Consider the following 18,364-nt stretch of genomic DNA (forward strand, 5'->3'; position numbering starts at 1 on the left):
TATAAATTTGTTTAACAATTGCAATTTCAATACTCATTTAATTGCTTTTTAGTTCAAAATATTAATTAATTTATATATTTTTGTAATAAACTAACAATATAACTACGTCCAAAAAATTGTTTTTAGTAATTTATAGAATTTGTAAAATATTTGATAAATTAGTAATAATTTCTTAGATAAACTTTCGTATAACTTCATATTTTTTATTATGCATAAAATCGTAAGTGCGTAAAATTTCATTTTTAAATAGATTTTTTAAGCAGAACGCAAACTATGAAAGCGTAAAGTCATATTTAAAACTATATTACAGTATTTTTTACAATTAAATATTAAATTTAAAAAGTATATGTATCTGTATATATAAATATAATGAATTTTTACTCGTCTTTTGTTGGCTAATAATTGGAAATATTGTGCAATTGGTCTACTAATCAACGAATTAATTACAAAATTTTAAGGATATAGTTTCACAATATCTATGTATATTCTTAAATTACATTTAATACCGTTCACATTATTGCTATGTGGTGTTTCAGTTAATTGTCTTAATTAAAATTTTTTTTGTCAATTTTTTGCAAATTTGTAAAATGGGAAATTGTATGTATTTTAGCAATACAAAATAAAACTTGCGCATAGACAAGCGTTTAAAAGCAAAACAAAGCAGTTCTACTATTTTAACAATTTGGATCATCGTCAAAGAAACGGTCAACTTTATAAGCACTTATCCTATATAGTCTATAATTATTATTTTTCACTAACATTTGACTACTAAAATGTATTAGACGCTAATCAGACAACTTTTTACGTACAACATTGCTGGAATACAATTGTCTTAGCCGAAAATTGGTGTGCGTTTTGATTTGCTGTAAAGTCAGCTTCATTTGACGTACGTACGTATGATGTATCAAAATGGTTTTGTCTTAAAATTGTGCATAGCTCTGCGTTTTTCACTCAATTTACCTAAGATTTCCCTAATACACTGTATAACCTGTTTATTTATCTTGTATTATAGTAAGTATTGATCTCACGTTCCATATCACGTATTTCCATAATATCAGTTTTGAGTCGTTGTTTTAATATCTCACGGAAAATTGCCTCACGATCGGCGCTGTCACTGATGCCCATTCTTTGTAGTGAATAATCATTGATGCGAAGCAGAGCCCGGCCGGTAATTTCGTGCTGCAAAATTAAACCAATTTAGTTATTTATTATGTATCACTCATATACAACAAATAAAATGTGTACAAAACACTGTTGTAGTAAAAAAAAAATAATTTGCTCGTTTTGACTTTTACAATTCAAAATTATTTGTCATTGTTTGACACATATAATTGTAAATTGTTTAATAAAATTCAAGCGTCAAGCCATTAGCTACTTTTAAAGAGATAAAACATTGTCTAAGGCTTCAAAATAGTTGAAGAAATTAAAACGAAAACGTTTAAGGATTGGAAGTATTATCAGCGGAATAAACAGCGTAATGACAGCCAGAGTAGCGAGCGTTTGTCAACAGGGCATCGACTTCAAGTGAGTACTACGCTTCAATCGTTTGTGGTAATTTTTAAATTATAAAAAATACCTTTGAAAAGAGCTCCAGATATTGTGGATACTCCCCACAGTGCCGCATATACCATTTCCTTACATCGGTTACCGACCATAGACACACCGACTTGGGTCGTGCGGTCTTCATGCGCGGCCGGCTGCTTTGTGTTGTTTCCTCAACCATAGCACTAATTTGTTTTACTGTACGGAGGTGTTTGCAGGTTTTTTTTGTTTAAAAATATGTTTTCAATGTTGTATTGTCGTTATCGATAATTATTTAGCATTTTGCTGCAGTAATTTTATTTTTAAAAAGGATTTGTGCCAAAACTAAAAAATGGTATATTAGTATAATTTTGACAGCTATATGTCCGGAAGATTCCAAAAACAAAACAATAGGTGCAGTGTTGCAAAGCTGAATAATCCAAAGAATACAATTTCATAGCAAAATATAAATAAATAGTAAATCTTCGTGGGCTGATTCATTATTATTGTTGATACAATGCGCCTTTTATAATATTAATAATGACTTTTTTATAGCTCAGTGCTTTTTTGTGATTATTTCAAAAAATACAAAATTTTATTTTGAGTTTAATCTCTCCGTCCGTCTGCGTAATCCCTCAATTTTGTTTAAATGGGCAGCACTTTATTTGCAGTTGGCTGCATTTCTGCATGACTGGCGGTTCGTGAACTGTCATTGGTTTGCCACTCAGACCAAAGCGAAAAGCGAAAAAGTGATTTTCAACTAATTCTCAACAAAGATTTTCAGACGTTTTATCTCGAAATTTCCAATTATATATTGTCTAAAGCGATTAATAGAGAGCAAATATAACGCGTACGCAGTGAACTACAACTAAAATTTGGATATATTGTAATAACGTATTTGCAGCAGCAGAAAAATGGCCGGAGCAACGTTGTTTGAACGCGCTCAAGCCCTTACAAGCGTGAATCGGGAAGAGGGTATTACTCTATTAAATAAAATTGTACGTGAACAAGAGGTAGCTGAAAACGATGAGGAGTTAATCCGTTTGAAGGAGCAGGGCATTCTGCAACTTGGCGAGCTATACAAGCAGGAAGGCAAGGCCAAAGAATTGGCTGATTTGATCAAGGTGACGCGACCGTTTCTCAGCTTGATAAGTAAAGCAAAGGCTGCCAAAATGGTGCGTACGCTAGTTGATATGTTTTTGGACATGGATGCTGGCACTGGTATAGAGGTGCGTATATAAATGGTTATACATATATTGTAATTTATTTGCTAAACTTGTTTGTGAAAATTTGTTTATCTTTAGGTGCAATTATGTAAAGACTGCATTGAATGGGCAAAACAAGAAAAGCGCACATTCTTACGTCAATCTTTGGAGGCGCGTCTGATTGCGTTATTTTTCGATACCGGTTTGTATACAGATGCATTGGCACTTGGTTCGCAATTGCTACGTGAATTGAAGAAATTGGATGACAAGAACCTTTTGGTTGAGGTGCAATTGTTGGAGAGTAAAACTTATCATGCACTTAGCAATTTGCCGAAAGCCAGAGCCGCACTCACATCTGCACGCACAACCGCCAATGCGATATACTGTCCGCCAAAGGTGCAGGGTGCGCTCGATTTGCAATCCGGTATTTTACATGCCGCCGATGAGCGTGATTTTAAAACAGCTTTCTCCTACTTCTACGAAGCGTTCGAGAGTTTCGACAGTGTGGATAATGCAAAAGCCCTAACAGGCCTAAAATACATGTTGCTGTGCAAAATTATGCTGGGTCAATCCGAAGACGTGAATCAGATTGTCAGCGGTAAATTGGTAAGCCTAAAAAATCTCTTATGTAATTTTGTGTTTTTACTTATTTCTATTACATTACTACGCATTTTGTAGGCAATCACCTATTCGGGACGCGACATTGACGCCATGAAGGCTGTCGCTGAAGCTTCACACAAACGTTCACTTGCCGATTTCCAAGAAGCTTTGAAAGACTACAAGAAGGAATTGTCCGAGGATGTAATTGTGAAAGCGCATTTGGGCACGCTGTATGATACTATGTTGGAGCAGAATTTGTGCCGCATCATTGAACCATATTCGAGAGTACAGGTGAGCAGTTAATCAAAACTTTTCATAACAATATTTACAACTCATCGTTTTAATTTGCAAGGTTTCTCATGTCGCCGAATGCATTAAATTACCCATGCCACAAGTGGAGAAGAAATTATCGCAAATGATTCTGGACAAAAAGTTCAGCGGCATTTTGGACCAGGGCGAAGGCGTACTTATCGTATTTGAAGAGACACCCGTAGATAAAACCTATGAACGTGTTTTGGAGACTATACACAGCATGGGCAAAGTAGTGGACACACTTTACCAGAAGGCCAAGAAGTTGTCATAGATAAACTAACCGTTTCCAAACAATATATAATTATAAAGAAAATTTTAACAAATATTTTCTCTTTTTATAAACAAAAAACTTTTTTTTCTGTTAAATTTATAATATTAAATATTGGCCCTAACAACAGTAATTGCAATCAGGCTCATTGTAATTCTATGCCGCACCCTCAACCAATCCGTTTAACGACCGTTGCTTGTATACGAATTGGTGACAGCATTGAGCACAGTAAAAGCAGCAAGTTTGTAGTGTAAAAGTAATAGTGCAAATCTCCGAAAATACCGTAAACGATTTATATAAAATTTTTGCTAGTTTTTTTGTATGCAAGATAGACGGATCAACAAAATATATATTTACTTAATAAAAAAAAGAGAATAACTTAAAATGTCTGCTGGGCAAAATTCGCACCCATTTATTGTATTTGTAGGTGTACTGACTTAGCCACTAACACAACTATAAAAACAACAGATAATAACTATAACAACAACAGAAAAATGCAAACCATTGCTGTTTATTAGTAAAACGAAAATAAGTAAAATTTCGAGCGATAACGTATATTCCTTTAATAAAGAAAAATAAAGCGAATTATTATTATTTTGTCTCTCATATTATACTTTGCTTTAGTTTAATATTTTTTTGTTAATACTCTTTGTTTATTTTTGTTTATTACTGATGCTATACTGAAATTATACAGTTAAACAATAAAATTACTTTAAACAAAATATTTGCAAATAATTTCTATTCAATAAAAATATGTAAATATATATATACATATATTTCAACGGAGGAAAAATAAATGCTATAAAACTATGGAAGTGGTTTGATGAAACTTTTTTTTTACTACAAGCCGTTCTAACACCGCTTTCCCTTATGTACGGCCACGCCGAAATTTGTTATTGTTGTAGCGGCAGCATTCTGACAGTCCTTCGCGAGATAAAAATCCGTGTCCATTCCGGTTACTTAGACCCGATCCGACTATCGTGGGCACGGTCGAAACTTTTATGCTGGACCTCCGTTAGACCATCTCAACCACAACAACAATATAACTGTTTAGTAACAGCTTTCTCGCTATGCACAAATCTAGGCAATCCGATAAATTTGGATGAGATTTCTTTACCACTAAACAGAGTACGGACACCCACCACAAAAACAACTATACCTACAAATATGAAATAAATTGGTTGATATCTTCGCTAACAAATTCTACATATGTATCTAGACAGCTCAACTTGGAAAGCATCGAACAGATTTTATTAAAAAGTACCGAGACCCCATTTCTTCAATTACGTCGACGACTTAAAATAATACGCCGACCAGACTTCGGACTCAACTAACTTCCGACAAGTACTTAGCGCCATTCAAAGTGGAGCCATTAACATCTGCACCGACCCCGTCTCAGTGAATGGCGTACTTAGAGTCAAATCAGCACCTATTGCAGACGAAGAGCTAGAGTTTCGGAGAGTGACATTTGCGCAGCATCGTTCTGGCTACTATAGCAAGTTAAACTTCTACTTAACAAGAATCGACTCCGACACATCCAACTTATGTCCAGCGTGCAATGAGTCGCCGCATGACATTAGCCACCTCTTTGCATGTCCTACACATCCTTCCTTCCGACACCCTTGTCCTTTTGGTCCGACGTTGTCGAAACAGCACATTTTCTGGGCCTACTGTTGGTTGGCGTCGATGGCAACTTATCTAATCCTTACCATCCCAAAGGGAATTAGGCACCTGTTACAACAACAACAACCCTGTTTTCATCAACAAAATTCGGTTTTATCGCACTTAAGACCGTAAAAAGCTAGGTTTTCAACAATAGCCTTTGATGATCATCAGATGTTATAAATAGATATAAGGCTAAGAATTATTTAAAGGATTGTACGATTCTTCGAAGTATGAAGTTGATTTAGACATCCGGTAAGAAAAATAATAGCTAAGGACTGTTAACTTGGCAGCAGCCTTATAAATTACTTCAGGGCTATAATAACAATAATTAGGGAACACCATTCTAAGACCAAGGGACATTGTCTATGTTGTTGTTGTAGTGGCAAAGAACGTTCTTGAAGTAATTTGCGGGAGCACTGTAGTCCTAGGGCGCATAATAGTCGGTGTCCATTTTTCACCTTGTAAATTCAGTATGAGGATAGCGTTATATAATTCGGCTTCAGTTCTGTTATCTGTTTATCACATGGTGCACGTGGTTTATATTAACTTCGAGGTTGTAGATAATTTCGTCTATCATGGAACCAGCATTAACACCAACCACAACGTCAGCTTCGAAATCCAACGCATAATAACTCTTACCAACAGTTGCTACTTCGGACTGAGTAGGCAATTGAGAAGTAAAGTCCTCTCTCGACGAACGAAGACCGAATTCTATAAGTCATTCATCATCCCCGTCCAGCTATATGGCGCAGAGACATGAACGATGACAACATCTGATGAGTCGGCGTTACGAGTTTTCGAGAGAGAGGTTCTGCGGAAGATTTGTGGTTCTTTGCGCATTGGCAACGTCGTATACCGCAGTCGATGGAACGATGTGCTGTACAAGACTTACGACGACTTTGACATAGTTTAACGAATTAAAAAACAGCTGCAATGCTAACTAGGTTATGTCGTCAGAATGGATGAAAACACTAAAGCTCTGAAAGTATTTAACGCCCTACCCGCCGGGGGAAGCAGTGGAAAAGGAAGATCTCCACTCCGTTGGAAAGACCGCGTGGAGAAGGACCTGGTTACACTTGGAATCTCAAAGCGCCAAACAGTGAAAAGGAAGAATGAATGGCGAGCTGTTGTAAACTCGGCTATAACCGTGTAAGCGGTGACTACGTCAATAAAGAAGAAGAAGACACGGGGTTTGTCATATTACAGAATACAAACATTAATAATTGATTTGAAAAAATATTTCGGGGGTTTTGCGAAATTTCCGCACAAAAATACCAAAAAATATTTGTTCGGAAAATATTAATTAAGACTCAGAAGAATTGATAACAAATTCTTCTCAATGAGCAATAAAAAGAAAACAAGCCAAACGAACGTGTAAATACCCAAGACAAAAAATCAAAAAAAAGCTCGCCAATTTCGAACAGAGAGCACACAAATACAGCTGTTGCTAGAGTTAGCTGTGAGCGATGGGGTTCCCTGAGCGCCAGCAACGTAACAGCACAAACGGCGATAAGTGCAGATGAGTTCTGACGCGCGCGGCGCATATAAAAGCAATCGATCATCCACGGACAGAACACATTCTAACGCAAGCTCAAACAGCAAACACACTGCAAGCGCAGCTTCAACTACTACAACAACATGAAATTCTTAGCAACCAGCATACTCGCTTTGGCGCTTTTCGGCGCACTCGCCGCCGCATACCCGCAATCGTTGGGTGGCTCGTTGAGCAGCAATCCGAACGGCGGCGCCGATGCTAGACTGGAATTGGCGAAGGGCATTGGCACGCCGGACCACAATGTGATTGGCAAAGTCTTCGCTGCGGGCAATACGAACGGCGGACCAGTGGCCACGGGAGGCGCCTTGGCCTACAACAAGTGAGTAGAGATTATAGTAAATATTTTTAATAAGAGTTTGCAATGACAGTGTCTATGCATTTGCTCCGCAGTCATGGCTTGGGCGCTGCCATCTCGAAGACGCACATTCCCGGCGTACGCGACACCTTCAGTCAGAGCGTCAATGCGAATCTCTTCAATAATGGCGTGCACAGCGTGGATGCCAATGCCTTTGCTTCGCAAAACAAATTGGCGAATGGTTTCAAGTTCGAACGCAACGGCGCCGGCTTGGAGTACTCGCATATCAACGGTCATGGCGCCAGCTTGACCCACAGCAATATACCGAACTTCGGCAGACAATTGGAGTTGGGTGCCAAGGCGAATTTGTGGTCTTCTCCCGATCGTAATACACGCTTGGACTTGACTGGCAGCGGTTCGAAGTGGTTGAGTGGACCGCTGAGCGGACAGAAGGACTTCAACGCCGGCTTGGGATTGACTCATATGTTTGGCTAAACGAACATGAAAATGTACCGGGGTAGCAAGAGAGAGGGGGAAACACATATGCTTCATGATTTGTTTAAAGAAATGTTGTTAAGTAACACAAATTATTGTCCGTTTATAAAAAAAAATATTTATTATAAAATAAAATTGTATTCGAAAAGTAAACTTTAAAGTTATTCTCATCTAGTCTTTGATAAAATATTAGACAAAATTAACTCTGATGAATGGTGATTTAAGGTTTGTCATTCAAGTTGTAAAAAATATTACATCAAAATTATTACAAACGACGCTCAACGCTCCGACGGTACTATAAAACCTTCGGATATATTTCTGACAGGAACAAGTTTCCTATACAAATGAATCATCCATTTTAAATTAGGTCGAAAATTGAAGAACCTTCTGCAAGTAGCCCCACCTTCCCTTCTGGTCGAGAAGTAGTGCCTTTTAGGACATTGTTCGATTCGATCTTTTTAGTCAGCTAGGATAGGCTTGCTTTAAATTTTTGAAGCAGGTTTTTATAGAGATGGAGATTAATCAGTGTCTTCTAAGTGATCCCGAAGACCAGTTTAAAAAGATCGTTAATGGAGAAATTAAAACACTAAATTTGTATATTTTTTGGAGTAGAGTTGATGGTATGGGATCTTGGTAACATTTTAGGGGTCATCACAAAGCACCTACCCTTAAAATCCCACCCTCAGAAAAGGGGAAAAGTGGATTCGGTGGAATGCAGAGCTTGAGCGGGGAATGTTGAGACGCTCGAGCATTATCTATGCCAATGCCCAGCCTCCAGCCGGATGAGAAGAAGAATAATCCACTGCTACCAATACTCCAATTTAAGAGGAATTGGGTAGCTGGGGTGAAAAAGAATCTGGTATTTCACCATATCCACGAAGTTGCTGAAAAAAACTTAAATTGCCGTAAGGATGGCTCAAGCGCCTCCCTTTTCAACTAACCGACCAAATATTTATTTGGTTCTATTTTTGACTACCGTTGGCCAGAGAAGAGATCTGCAAACAGAAAAAATTGCTTATCTATAGTCACAACTATGTTGAGTATATCTTGTCTAAAATTGCAAATTGCATTTTGAACTAAGTAATATTCTCGAAGTCCAAGCAATAGCTTAAGTCATATAACAGTTCTCCGGATTCCGGCATTCTCCGAAATAGGTGCATGCTGCTTGGATCCCCTTCCATCGGCCTTTTCAGGCCAGGAAACAAAAAGAGTCCGGTGCCACATCTGATCTGTAGGACGGCTGCTGCAGCGTTGGGATGCCGGCCTTGGTTAGGTAGCTATACAGAAAAAAGGCGGTGTGAGCCAGGGCGTTGTCGTGGTGCATCTGTCAATCGGCTGCGATGTCTTGTCGGACCTGATTGACCCTTCGTTTTAGACTCTTGAGGACTTCCACGTAAAATTTGGCGTTGACGGTTTGCCCAGGAGGAACAAACTCATAGTGGACGACGCCTTTTATGTCAAAAAAGACAATGACCATCGTTTTCACTTTGGATTTGCTCATTCATCACGACCTCTTCCCGCCTCTTTAAAAAAGTCTGGTGCCACCAAAACAAACTACTTCTTGCTAAAACAACATCCTGCTTGATCATATCAAACGTCGCAGATTTAACGAGTTTCCCCACACAGAATTTAGTCGCGTACCTCTGCTCTAACCCTGCCATTTCGGCTTGCATCACTCACAGAAACACGTCACGCGAAAATTTTTGTCCTGACTCTGACCGGCGTTCTAAGCTGTCCAAGTGAGATTCCTGTTAAAAACGACCTCTTAATCTAACTTAACAGGGCTGGTGATTTGTAATATTTTTAAAGTGAACAAGGGTTGGAATGAAAATTTTGCTGCCTTTAGAAAGTATACAAAAACATAAAACAAATTTTGTTATTCCAAATTTTTATTCAATAAATATTCTTCAAATTAACAACATTATGCTTTGCGCAAAATAAACTTATGATTGAACGCTTAACCGAACATATGGGTGAGACCCACACCTCCAAAGTAGTCGCGCTGACCACTCAGTGGGCCACTTGTCCATTTCGAACCGCTGCCAGTTAAATCGATGCGTGTATTACGATCCGGTGAAGACCACAGATTAGCCTTACCGGCCAACTCCAATTGACTGCCGAAGTTAGGAATAGTGCTCTTGGTGATACTAGCACCGTGACCATTGATATTTGAATACTCCAAACCGGCACCGTTGCGATCGAACTTGAAACCATTGGCGAGTGTATTCTGTGACTTGAACGCATTGGCATCCAAACTGTGCTGGCCGTTGTTGAAGAGATTCGCATTAACACTTTGTGTGAATGTATCACGTACACCGGGAGTGTGCGTTTTCGAAATGGCGGCGCCCAAACCGTTGCTGTAATGAAAGAATTCCATATAAAAATTATATTTGTGTACGCCTAACTCTAAGCTTTATACTCACTTGTTGTAAGCCAACGAACCGCCAGTGGTAACTGGACCGCGATCGGTATTTCCAGCAGCAAAAGCGCCAGCGACTAAATTGTGATTAGGATCGCCAATTGCCTTGGCAATGTCCAAGCGTGCATCGGCGCCACCATGTGGATTACTCGCCAACGAGCCGCCAACACCAACATCACGTGCCACACGCACCAAGATGGGACGTGGTGGGCGTGTCGGCGGCGGATAGTAAACCAAAGTTTGTGCACGAGCGCGTTGTGGATGTGCGTCTACGTAGGCGTTGAGTGCAATCGCAGCGACTAAGGCGAGCAAGAAAAGCTTCATTGTAATATTTTTATTTTGAGAATTGAGAATTTGCGTAGATTAGACTGATTGATAGCTGATCACTGCTGTGATTGATTGCTGTGTGCTAACTGATGGCTTGCTGAGCGCTGCAGCGTGCATTTATGCGATTTCGGAGGTTTTGTGGAACTGAACTCATTTCGCTTATCTCTTAGATCTTGCGGCTATTTGTTGTATTTTTGTTGTAGAGAACATCCCCGAAATACGGAAGCTGCGAGTATAAATCTATATGTAGCATTGTGCCCGCAGTTGTTTTGCTATTGTGCTTTGGTGTGTTTGCTGAGATGAGCTGGCTTTCTTATCAGTTGCGATTTCACGGGGCTTCCTAGGCAAAATTTCTATACGTACGAGAATGTCTTGCAATGTGCATGTATGTATATTTAAATATATGAAAATGGGTATGCAAGTACATTAGGGGATTACTTTTTATATCTCACAACGCTCTGAAAAGCTGAGTTTGAAACACGTCCACCCAAAAACGTTCTAAAGTCCCCGTTTTATTATAATATTATGTCAAAATAAAGGTGAACAGTGATAGCTCGGGTGAAGTAATTTTTAGAACTTGTGTGAAAATTTTCTAATCTATAAATTTTCAATCTCTATCAAACCAGAATTTGGTCTACAGCCAGCTTCCTGCGAGATTACATTATGTCTGTTAAATCACATCACATCGCGGTGCGAGCGTCACCTAAGCACTGACCAGGCACCGCGTCTGGCTTTCTTTTATAGAGCCAGCTAACAGCCAGCTTCCCGCGAGATTACATTATGACTGTTAAATCACATCACATCGCGATGCAAGCGTCACCTAACCACTGACCAGGCACCGCGCCTGGCTTTCTTTTATAGAGCCAGCTAACAGCCAACTTCCTGTGAGATTACATAATGACTGTTAAATCACATCACATCGTGATGCAAGCGTCACCTAAGCACTGACCAGGCACGGCGTCTGGCTTTCTTTTATAGAGCCAGCTAACAGCCACTCAGTCCAACAAAAACGATACTGCGCTGGATTTTGTGGCTGATGTCCTTGTTGTTCTTAATACTGTTTCCAAGTCAGACGAAATTATCTACGATTTATCCACGTGTGAGCCAAGTTACGAATGCGATGACTGTTTGTCTGATGACAGGAGATAATTATTTTTATGAAAAGTATAACGTAAGCCTAAAGTTGTCTAATCTCACACAAGCTCTGAAGTCTAAATCAGCTGATCGAAATTTTATACAAATTATCTTTAATAAAATATCCAGTTTGCTATTGTTTAATGAGAGTTGATCATTGATTATCATACGTGTTTATGAAAAGTGGTAATGAAAGCCGCTGTTAAAGTTGGAGTTATTCGGAGGGTTCCATTCGGTTAATCTCGCGCATAGACCAGTTTGGTCCATTTCGATCCCAGATGGAGTTCAGTTGCTAAATTTAAGAGGAGTAGTCATCGTGTAGGATGTCTCCGCTTGACGCGAATTTTAACAGACTCTGTGGCCTCACTGTTGATACCTCTTTCAGTTTATCATACCGTGGGGACGCCAGATGCTTACAGTGTAGTCTTGCCAATGCGGCACAAGTGCACTAAATATGCTCCATTGTTTCCCTGGTGCTCTGCTCTAGACATTTTCTGCAGTTTTCTTGCTCTGTCAGCCAAATCCTGCTTGCGTGTGTCGCCACCAGACTGAGGGAGGGTTCTATAGTATAACATCGGAGTGCTGGGATTTAATTGCAACAGATGGCGTTCTCAATGAGTGGAAACCCGAGGGTTTCGTTCGCAGGGATAAAAGATGTCACTCTCCACATAATTCAAGGGAGAAAAGTGGGAAAGAGTAGAGGTTACGAATAGCAGTTGCTATTGATTGTTCAAACAAAAATCTTAACTTATCTTGAACTATCTGCAGGACTTAGAACCAGATTTTTTCTACTAATGTATAAATTCGATACATTTTATGTTTATTTTAGATAAATAAATGAACTCATATCCACATTCAAATTATTATTTTGCAAAGTTTGTAGTTAACATTGTGGGTCAATCAACGAAAAATTGTTCTGGGGGGAATTTTTGCTGGCACAGCTGTTACCAATCTTAAATATGCATGCAAACATACAAATACATACTTATATGTATGCAACTAAATGTAAAAAATATGCATGCTTTGGAGTAAATCCCAAAAGCATTCGACTGATAAGGAAGACAATTATTTCGTGGAAGTCTTAAAACATTACAGCACACATGCAGACACACATATGCATACACAAAGTGAGTCTCAACAAATGAGAGCCAAAGAATCCCCGCTGTTGCGGAACAAAACGCTCTTTGTGCAAGCGCGAGCGTAGTTCTTCAGCCAAGCTTGCGCCTTAGTATAAAAACCAGTTAGAGCGCCACAAAAGCCAACAGTCAGCTTGACACAACGCCAGCGCGCAACATACAGCCACTAACTGCTCAAATTAAATTCCAGTTGTTCTTCTATATTGGACCAAAAATGAAGCTATTCATCTTCGCTATTATTGCTGCGGTTGCACTCAGCGCCTACGTAGAAGCACATCCACAACGCGCTCGTGCACAAACTTTGATCTACTATCCGCCACCGACACGCCCACCACGTCCCATTTTGGTGCGTGTGGCACGTGATGTTGGTGTTGGCGGCTCGTTGGCGAGTAATCCACGTGGTGGCGCTGATGCACGCTTGGACATTGCCAAGGCAATTGGTGATCCTAATCACAATTTAGTCGCTGGCGCTTTTGCTGCTGGAAACACCGATCGCGGTCCAGTTACCACTGGCGGTTCGTTGGCTTACAACAAGTGAGTATAAAGCTTAGAGTTAGGCGTACACAAACATAATTTTTATATGGAATTTTTTCATTACAGCAACGGTTTGGGCGCCGCCATTTCGAAAACGCATACCCCCGGTGTACGTGATACACTCACACAAAGCGTCAGTGCAAATCTCTTCAACAACGGCGTGCACAGTGTGGATGCCAATGCCTTCAAGTCACAGAATACACTCGCCAACGGTTTCAAGTTCGATCGCAACGGTGGCGGCTTGGAGTACTCCCATATTAATGGTCATGGCGCTAGTATCACTAAGAGCACTATCCCTAACTTCGGTAGCCAATTGGAGTTGGCCGGTAAAGCTAATCTGTGGTCTTCACCGGATCGTAATACACGCATCGATTTAACTGGCAGCGGTTCGAAATGGACAAGTGGTCCACTGAGTGGCCAGCGCGACTACTTCGGCAGTGTGGGTCTCACACACATGTTCGGTTAAGAGAGCGAGATAAAGAGATGGAGATAGAAGGAAAGGAGAAGATAGTGAAAGTTCCTGATACATTTAGAAGTAGTATGTGAATTGGCATGTAAGAAATATGTAAATTAAAAAAATCTCTTTATTTTTCGGTGAAATAAACAAAATACACTTGATAACATGATTCGTAAATTATTAATCAAGAAATAGGAGTTATAAACAAGTATGTACAGCATCGTTGTATTCTTATTTTGGTAAAATAGTCTGCTTGAGCAATTGAGCGTCCTGAAAGGTTCATAATCATCTATTCAACTTTCCAAGATCGGCAATTTGGGCTTTCTTGCTCTTATCACACCACTTCATTAAGCTCTGCTGCTTCAAGGACAGATAGCAGAGCTCTTGGGCCAATAGATGTGACTTGCTTTTTCAGTGGATTCGTTGTTATGATAATTTTATTTACCTTAGCTCCTTTTACTTCTGATAGCGTGTCAATCAGCGAGTATAAGCTCTGTTGTCTCTATCGGAAGATCACAAAACCGATATTGATCTGAAAAACAATATTCCAATTTATGTATACAAACTCTGCAAATTGGTCAGTTGTTTCTCAACTGTTGTAAAGGAGGCCCTTGAGGTCCAAGATATCACTCATTTTGTGGGTACTGGACTAACTATCATGGTGTACTTTGGCGCCTTTCGTAATTGTGGAGTCCACATGTTTTTGACCATATTTTAAGCTTTTTTTAATTGAGACCAAATCCAATCATTTTAAGAATTCAACATTCCAGTAAATTCCGACTAATGATATAATACACTTCGATTTTCTAATAGGAATGTGGTACCGGTGGACATCAGTATATGAACTCGAAAAAAAGCTCGATGAAACCTCTGATGGCCATCCCAGTTGAGATTAAAGGCAAGTGTATGGAAAATTTGCATTAATCGTGAGCCTCTTTTGAGGGAGATAATAAAACATTTCAAAATGCGTTTTTTGTCAGTCATTTTGTCGGTCAAATTTGATCATATGATATACTCATTAAAAAAAGTTCGCTGAATCCTCTGAAGACCATCCTAGTAGAGGATTAAAATAAGTGCATGGAAAATTGGCCGTTGGCCTATTTTGAATGAGATCATAAAGCTTTTTATTAAAACAAGTCAAAATCTGTTTTTTATCAATCCTGGTCAAATTTGATCATATAATATATTCATTGAAAAAAAATTTACTTCGAGTAGAATATTTTGCTCAGTACAAAATCAGCATCCCAAAACACTTGTTGAATGTAGTTTTAATGCACACTTACACCACGAGGAATCGAAAAGAACACACGCTATTACAAATACACAAAAATTTCCACAATCACTTTTCCCTCTCACTCAACATAATCACAGCCCCCTCATTCTCTGCGCTTTAATCACACGCTTAAAAGCACACATTGTCGGTTGCTGGTGAGGACAGACGGTGCATGCGTTGAGTAGTCAGTAATTTGCAGCACATTTCCATTGCTTTTGTTTTTGTTGAGCTTTTATTGTTCGCATTTCGCTTACTTTGCTTTTTCCAATTCGTGTCTACAAGTGTTCTTTTTTCTTATTGCTACAGTTTCCGCATTCTTTGTTTCTAATAATAAACTTTTTTTGTTTATTCCCTCCTTACATTGCTTTCATATTCTTTTCACCATCTTTGAATTACCAAAGTGTGGTAATTTTTCGCCTGTCTGGCCGTTACTGCCGCCGCTAGACGCCAATCATTACTTTGTTGGGAGTCAAGAGACAATTTGACGCCAGTCTATTGAAAGACAATGCCACTTGAGGCTTCGATTTAACGCGGCTGTGATTATGATTTAAATGAAAGCTGGAGCGTTGGAAGATTGAGTGTTTATTTAAATGTATGAAGAGAGTGCGGAAAATTTCATACCAAAACGCTTAAAGGATTTTTCTAAAGCATAAATCAAAGATTATTTCTGAAATTGGTATTGTAGAACTTTCTTGAACTTTCTGTAAGAGCAACGTATTGATCCCGATAGGTAACTTGTTAATGTCTATAATTTTGACCGACGAAAGTGACTTTTTATTCTTAAATTGCTAGTCGGAAAATGATGTGGATACTTCTGACATATTTGCTTAAATCATAGGTAGAAAGAAGCTCTAATCATGTGAGAAAATCCATGCCTTTTCAAGAGCACAGGGTTCACGTTTGAAGTCAGGAAAAACTCTGAACTTGAAGGATGAAAGAAATAAATTGTATTAGAATAGGATTGGTTCTCTAGAATATGGAACATCTTCATCTTGTACGAAGCCAGATATCGAGGATTGGCGCCAATTCCAGATACCAAGTGCAGAAAGGTCCTTCTTCTTACTCTACCCGATCTCTGCAGCGAAGTGAACGTCCTTTGCTTCCACCGACGGTTACTGAATCGATTATTTTCAAAGCTGTATTGTTCTATCCATCCAGACAACATGCCTTAGCCAGCGCAGCCGCTGTCTCTTGATTCGCTGCAGTATGTCAATGCCGACATATATGTCGTTCCATTGACTGTGGTATTCGCCTTTACCAATCTTCCACAAAACCTTTCTCTCGAACACTCTTAACGCCGAATCATCAGATGATGTTATTGCTTATACCTCCGCACTATATACCAGGACGGGAATGATGAGGGCTTATAGAGTTTGATCTTTGTTCGTCGAGAGAGGACTTTATTCAATTGCCTACTCTGTCCAAAGTAGCGCCTGTTGGCAAGAGTTATTCTGCGTTGGATTTCAGGGCTTTTATCTATGACTTCATAGTTATGACTATTAACCGTGACATGTCAGCCAAGTCGCGAATGTGGGGACTGTTTGTTTGATGGCAGGAGATATTTCGTCCTGTTCTCGTTCACAATCAGACCCTTGCTTTCTTATCCAGTCTGAAAAGGTAGAACTAACGTCAAGGTTATTGAGGCCAATCATGTGTTGTTGTTGTTTTAACGGTTATCTAGTTCCCGCTAGAGGGGTAAGGTTCAGATAAGTTGTCATGGAGGTTATTCCAAGGAAACATACTGTTTCGACGAAGTCGAATCATAGGGAGAGGGATGTCAGATGTGTAGGGTTAGCTGGGCATGCAAAGAGGTGGTTAGAGTCTTGCGGGGACTCGTTGAATACTGGACATATCTTTTATATATCGGAGTAGATTCTGCATAAGGAGGAGTTTGACCTGGAAGGGTGACTTTCGATTCTCGCGCCAACTCGAGCTATTTGTCTGCGGGTGGTGGTATGGCTCTACTGTATGTCTGAAACCAGTTGCGTCCGGAGTCTGGTCGGCTTATTGTCTTATGTCGTCGACGTAGTTGAGGCCAATGATATCAATATCATCGGTGTATGCCAGATGATATTATAGAAGACCTTGTCTATTTAGCTCTGCAGCTCATATTTTGTACTCCAGCATTAAATTTAAGCAGTCAGACGATCGACCTTTTTCTTGTTTGAAACTTCGCTTGGTACCGAACGGTTCGGAGAGGTCTTTCCTGGTCCTGACGGTGCTTTTGGGTTTACTCAAACTTCGGTTTATGCAACTGTATAACCCATACATTAGGGGATTTTCAGTTCAGACATAGCGACATAGTGACAGCTCCGTTTCGTGCTGTCAAAGGCTGCTTTGAAATCATCGATGTCGATGCTTTTTTCACGGGTATTTTTCCAGGCGCATGATGAAAATCTGGTCGATAGCAGAAAGCCACGGCTAGGTCATGTCGTCCGAATAGATGAATACACTCCAACCCTGGAAGTTTTCGACGCTTTACTCGCCGGAGAAAGCAGAGGAAGAGGAAGACCTCCACTCTGTTGGATTGACCAGGTTAATAAGTACCTGGTAACCGCGTAAGCGGTGTCTACGTCAATTAAGAAGAAGAAAAAAGTCACGCTGATAAGAGGCAATCTGATTTTTGAGGGTCGGCTCGATAGGACATCAGTTTCGATTTCTACTCTTGAAATAAATTGTATTCGTTTCACTGCCATAACGTTCCTAATTCGATTTAATTATTGCGCATGTCTTATCATTTGTTAAATCGTATGTTGAATTATTTTTTGAATTCTCTTTAATATGCAAAAACCTTAACAAACTTAACCTCAAACTCAACTGAAGCAAGATAACAAAAAATGCTCGTTTTTGCCTTTAAATTTGAACTAAGGCACGTTTATTTAGAAAAGCCCACAACTAAAGCTTCGCTGTCGCTCGTTTCTTGTTTATTCGGTGACGGAAACTGTCAAGCAGCTCAGCTTATTCCAAACAAACTCAGCGACATGAAACAAATGAATTGGTATTGACTTCATTAAGCTTAAACGTCCACAGCCTGACTGAGCTTCTGCGCTCTATTGCTTTTATGCTCTCTCTCTCTCCCTGTAATGCTCACATGTGCATGGCGCTCATTCACTTAACGGAAAATGAGAATTGAATTTAATGCGCTTTAGCGCGCACACATACGCCATG

The 18,364-nt window shown here is 39.5% G+C and overlaps 5 protein-coding genes across 5 annotated transcripts; 3 read left to right on the forward strand and 2 right to left on the reverse strand.

Moving 5' to 3' along the window:
• Positions 1 to 178: 178 nt before the first annotated feature.
• Positions 179 to 1,912, reverse strand: LOC120771129 (protein aveugle). The gene is made up of 2 exons (XM_040098985.1): positions 1,577 to 1,912; positions 179 to 1,179 (listed from the first exon to the last, which is right to left on the reverse strand). The coding sequence occupies exons 1-2, from the start codon at positions 1,721 to 1,723 to the stop codon at positions 997 to 999; spliced, it is 330 nt and encodes a 109-aa protein (XP_039954919.1). The 5' UTR covers positions 1,724 to 1,912; the 3' UTR covers positions 179 to 996.
• Positions 1,913 to 2,435: 523 nt separating this feature from the next.
• LOC120771127 (26S proteasome non-ATPase regulatory subunit 11) lies at positions 2,436 to 4,500 on the forward strand. The gene is made up of 4 exons (XM_040098984.1): positions 2,436 to 2,750; positions 2,826 to 3,332; positions 3,405 to 3,617; positions 3,679 to 4,500. Exons 1-4 carry the CDS (start codon positions 2,436 to 2,438, stop codon positions 3,907 to 3,909), a joined length of 1,266 nt encoding a protein of 421 aa, XP_039954918.1. The 3' UTR covers positions 3,910 to 4,500.
• A 2,641-nt stretch (positions 4,501 to 7,141) lies between these two features.
• LOC120771067 (attacin-B-like) lies at positions 7,142 to 8,069 on the forward strand. Its single transcript, XM_040098874.1, has 2 exons — positions 7,142 to 7,445; positions 7,517 to 8,069. The coding sequence occupies exons 1-2, from the start codon at positions 7,210 to 7,212 to the stop codon at positions 7,914 to 7,916; spliced, it is 636 nt and encodes a 211-aa protein (XP_039954808.1). The 5' UTR covers positions 7,142 to 7,209; the 3' UTR covers positions 7,917 to 8,069.
• Positions 8,070 to 9,787: 1,718 nt separating this feature from the next.
• On the reverse strand, positions 9,788 to 10,967 carry LOC120772787 (attacin-B-like). The gene is made up of 2 exons (XM_040101569.1): positions 10,340 to 10,967; positions 9,788 to 10,273 (listed from the first exon to the last, which is right to left on the reverse strand). The coding sequence occupies exons 1-2, from the start codon at positions 10,657 to 10,659 to the stop codon at positions 9,874 to 9,876; spliced, it is 720 nt and encodes a 239-aa protein (XP_039957503.1). The 5' UTR covers positions 10,660 to 10,967; the 3' UTR covers positions 9,788 to 9,873.
• Positions 10,968 to 13,050: 2,083 nt separating this feature from the next.
• On the forward strand, positions 13,051 to 14,092 carry LOC120772768 (attacin-B-like). Its single transcript, XM_040101542.1, has 2 exons — positions 13,051 to 13,466; positions 13,533 to 14,092. The coding sequence occupies exons 1-2, from the start codon at positions 13,147 to 13,149 to the stop codon at positions 13,930 to 13,932; spliced, it is 720 nt and encodes a 239-aa protein (XP_039957476.1). The 5' UTR covers positions 13,051 to 13,146; the 3' UTR covers positions 13,933 to 14,092.
• Positions 14,093 to 18,364: the final 4,272 nt, after the last annotated feature.

Source organism: Bactrocera tryoni, chromosome 3 (genome assembly GCF_016617805.1).
Source record: "Bactrocera tryoni isolate S06 chromosome 3, CSIRO_BtryS06_freeze2, whole genome shotgun sequence".
Lineage (NCBI taxonomy): Eukaryota > Metazoa > Arthropoda > Insecta > Diptera > Tephritidae > Bactrocera > Bactrocera tryoni.

What these genes read in the sequence shown, in the direction of transcription:
- LOC120771129 (XM_040098985.1), bottom strand. Translation starts at nt 1,723, where the DNA reads ATGGTTGAGGAAACAACACAAAGCAGCCGGCCGCGCATGAAGACCGCA. An exon ending in ATCTGGAGCTCTTTTCAAAG is followed by an intron (nt 1,180 to 1,576) that starts GTATTTTTTATA and finishes TTAATTTTGCAG; the next exon opens with CACGAAATTACCGGCCGGGC.
- LOC120771127 (XM_040098984.1), top strand. Translation starts at nt 2,436, where the DNA reads ATGGCCGGAGCAACGTTGTTTGAACGCGCTCAAGCCCTTACAAGCGTG. An exon ending in ATGCTGGCACTGGTATAGAG is followed by an intron (nt 2,751 to 2,825) that starts GTGCGTATATAA and finishes GTTTATCTTTAG; the next exon opens with GTGCAATTATGTAAAGACTG. An exon ending in AACCATATTCGAGAGTACAG is followed by an intron (nt 3,618 to 3,678) that starts GTGAGCAGTTAA and finishes TTAATTTGCAAG; the next exon opens with GTTTCTCATGTCGCCGAATG.
- LOC120771067 (XM_040098874.1), top strand. Translation starts at nt 7,210, where the DNA reads ATGAAATTCTTAGCAACCAGCATACTCGCTTTGGCGCTTTTCGGCGCA. An exon ending in GGCGCCTTGGCCTACAACAA is followed by an intron (nt 7,446 to 7,516) that starts GTGAGTAGAGAT and finishes TTTGCTCCGCAG; the next exon opens with TCATGGCTTGGGCGCTGCCA.
- LOC120772787 (XM_040101569.1), bottom strand. Translation starts at nt 10,659, where the DNA reads ATGAAGCTTTTCTTGCTCGCCTTAGTCGCTGCGATTGCACTCAACGCC. An exon ending in GGTTCGTTGGCTTACAACAA is followed by an intron (nt 10,274 to 10,339) that starts GTGAGTATAAAG and finishes CTTTCATTACAG; the next exon opens with CAACGGTTTGGGCGCCGCCA.
- LOC120772768 (XM_040101542.1), top strand. Translation starts at nt 13,147, where the DNA reads ATGAAGCTATTCATCTTCGCTATTATTGCTGCGGTTGCACTCAGCGCC. An exon ending in GGTTCGTTGGCTTACAACAA is followed by an intron (nt 13,467 to 13,532) that starts GTGAGTATAAAG and finishes TTTTCATTACAG; the next exon opens with CAACGGTTTGGGCGCCGCCA.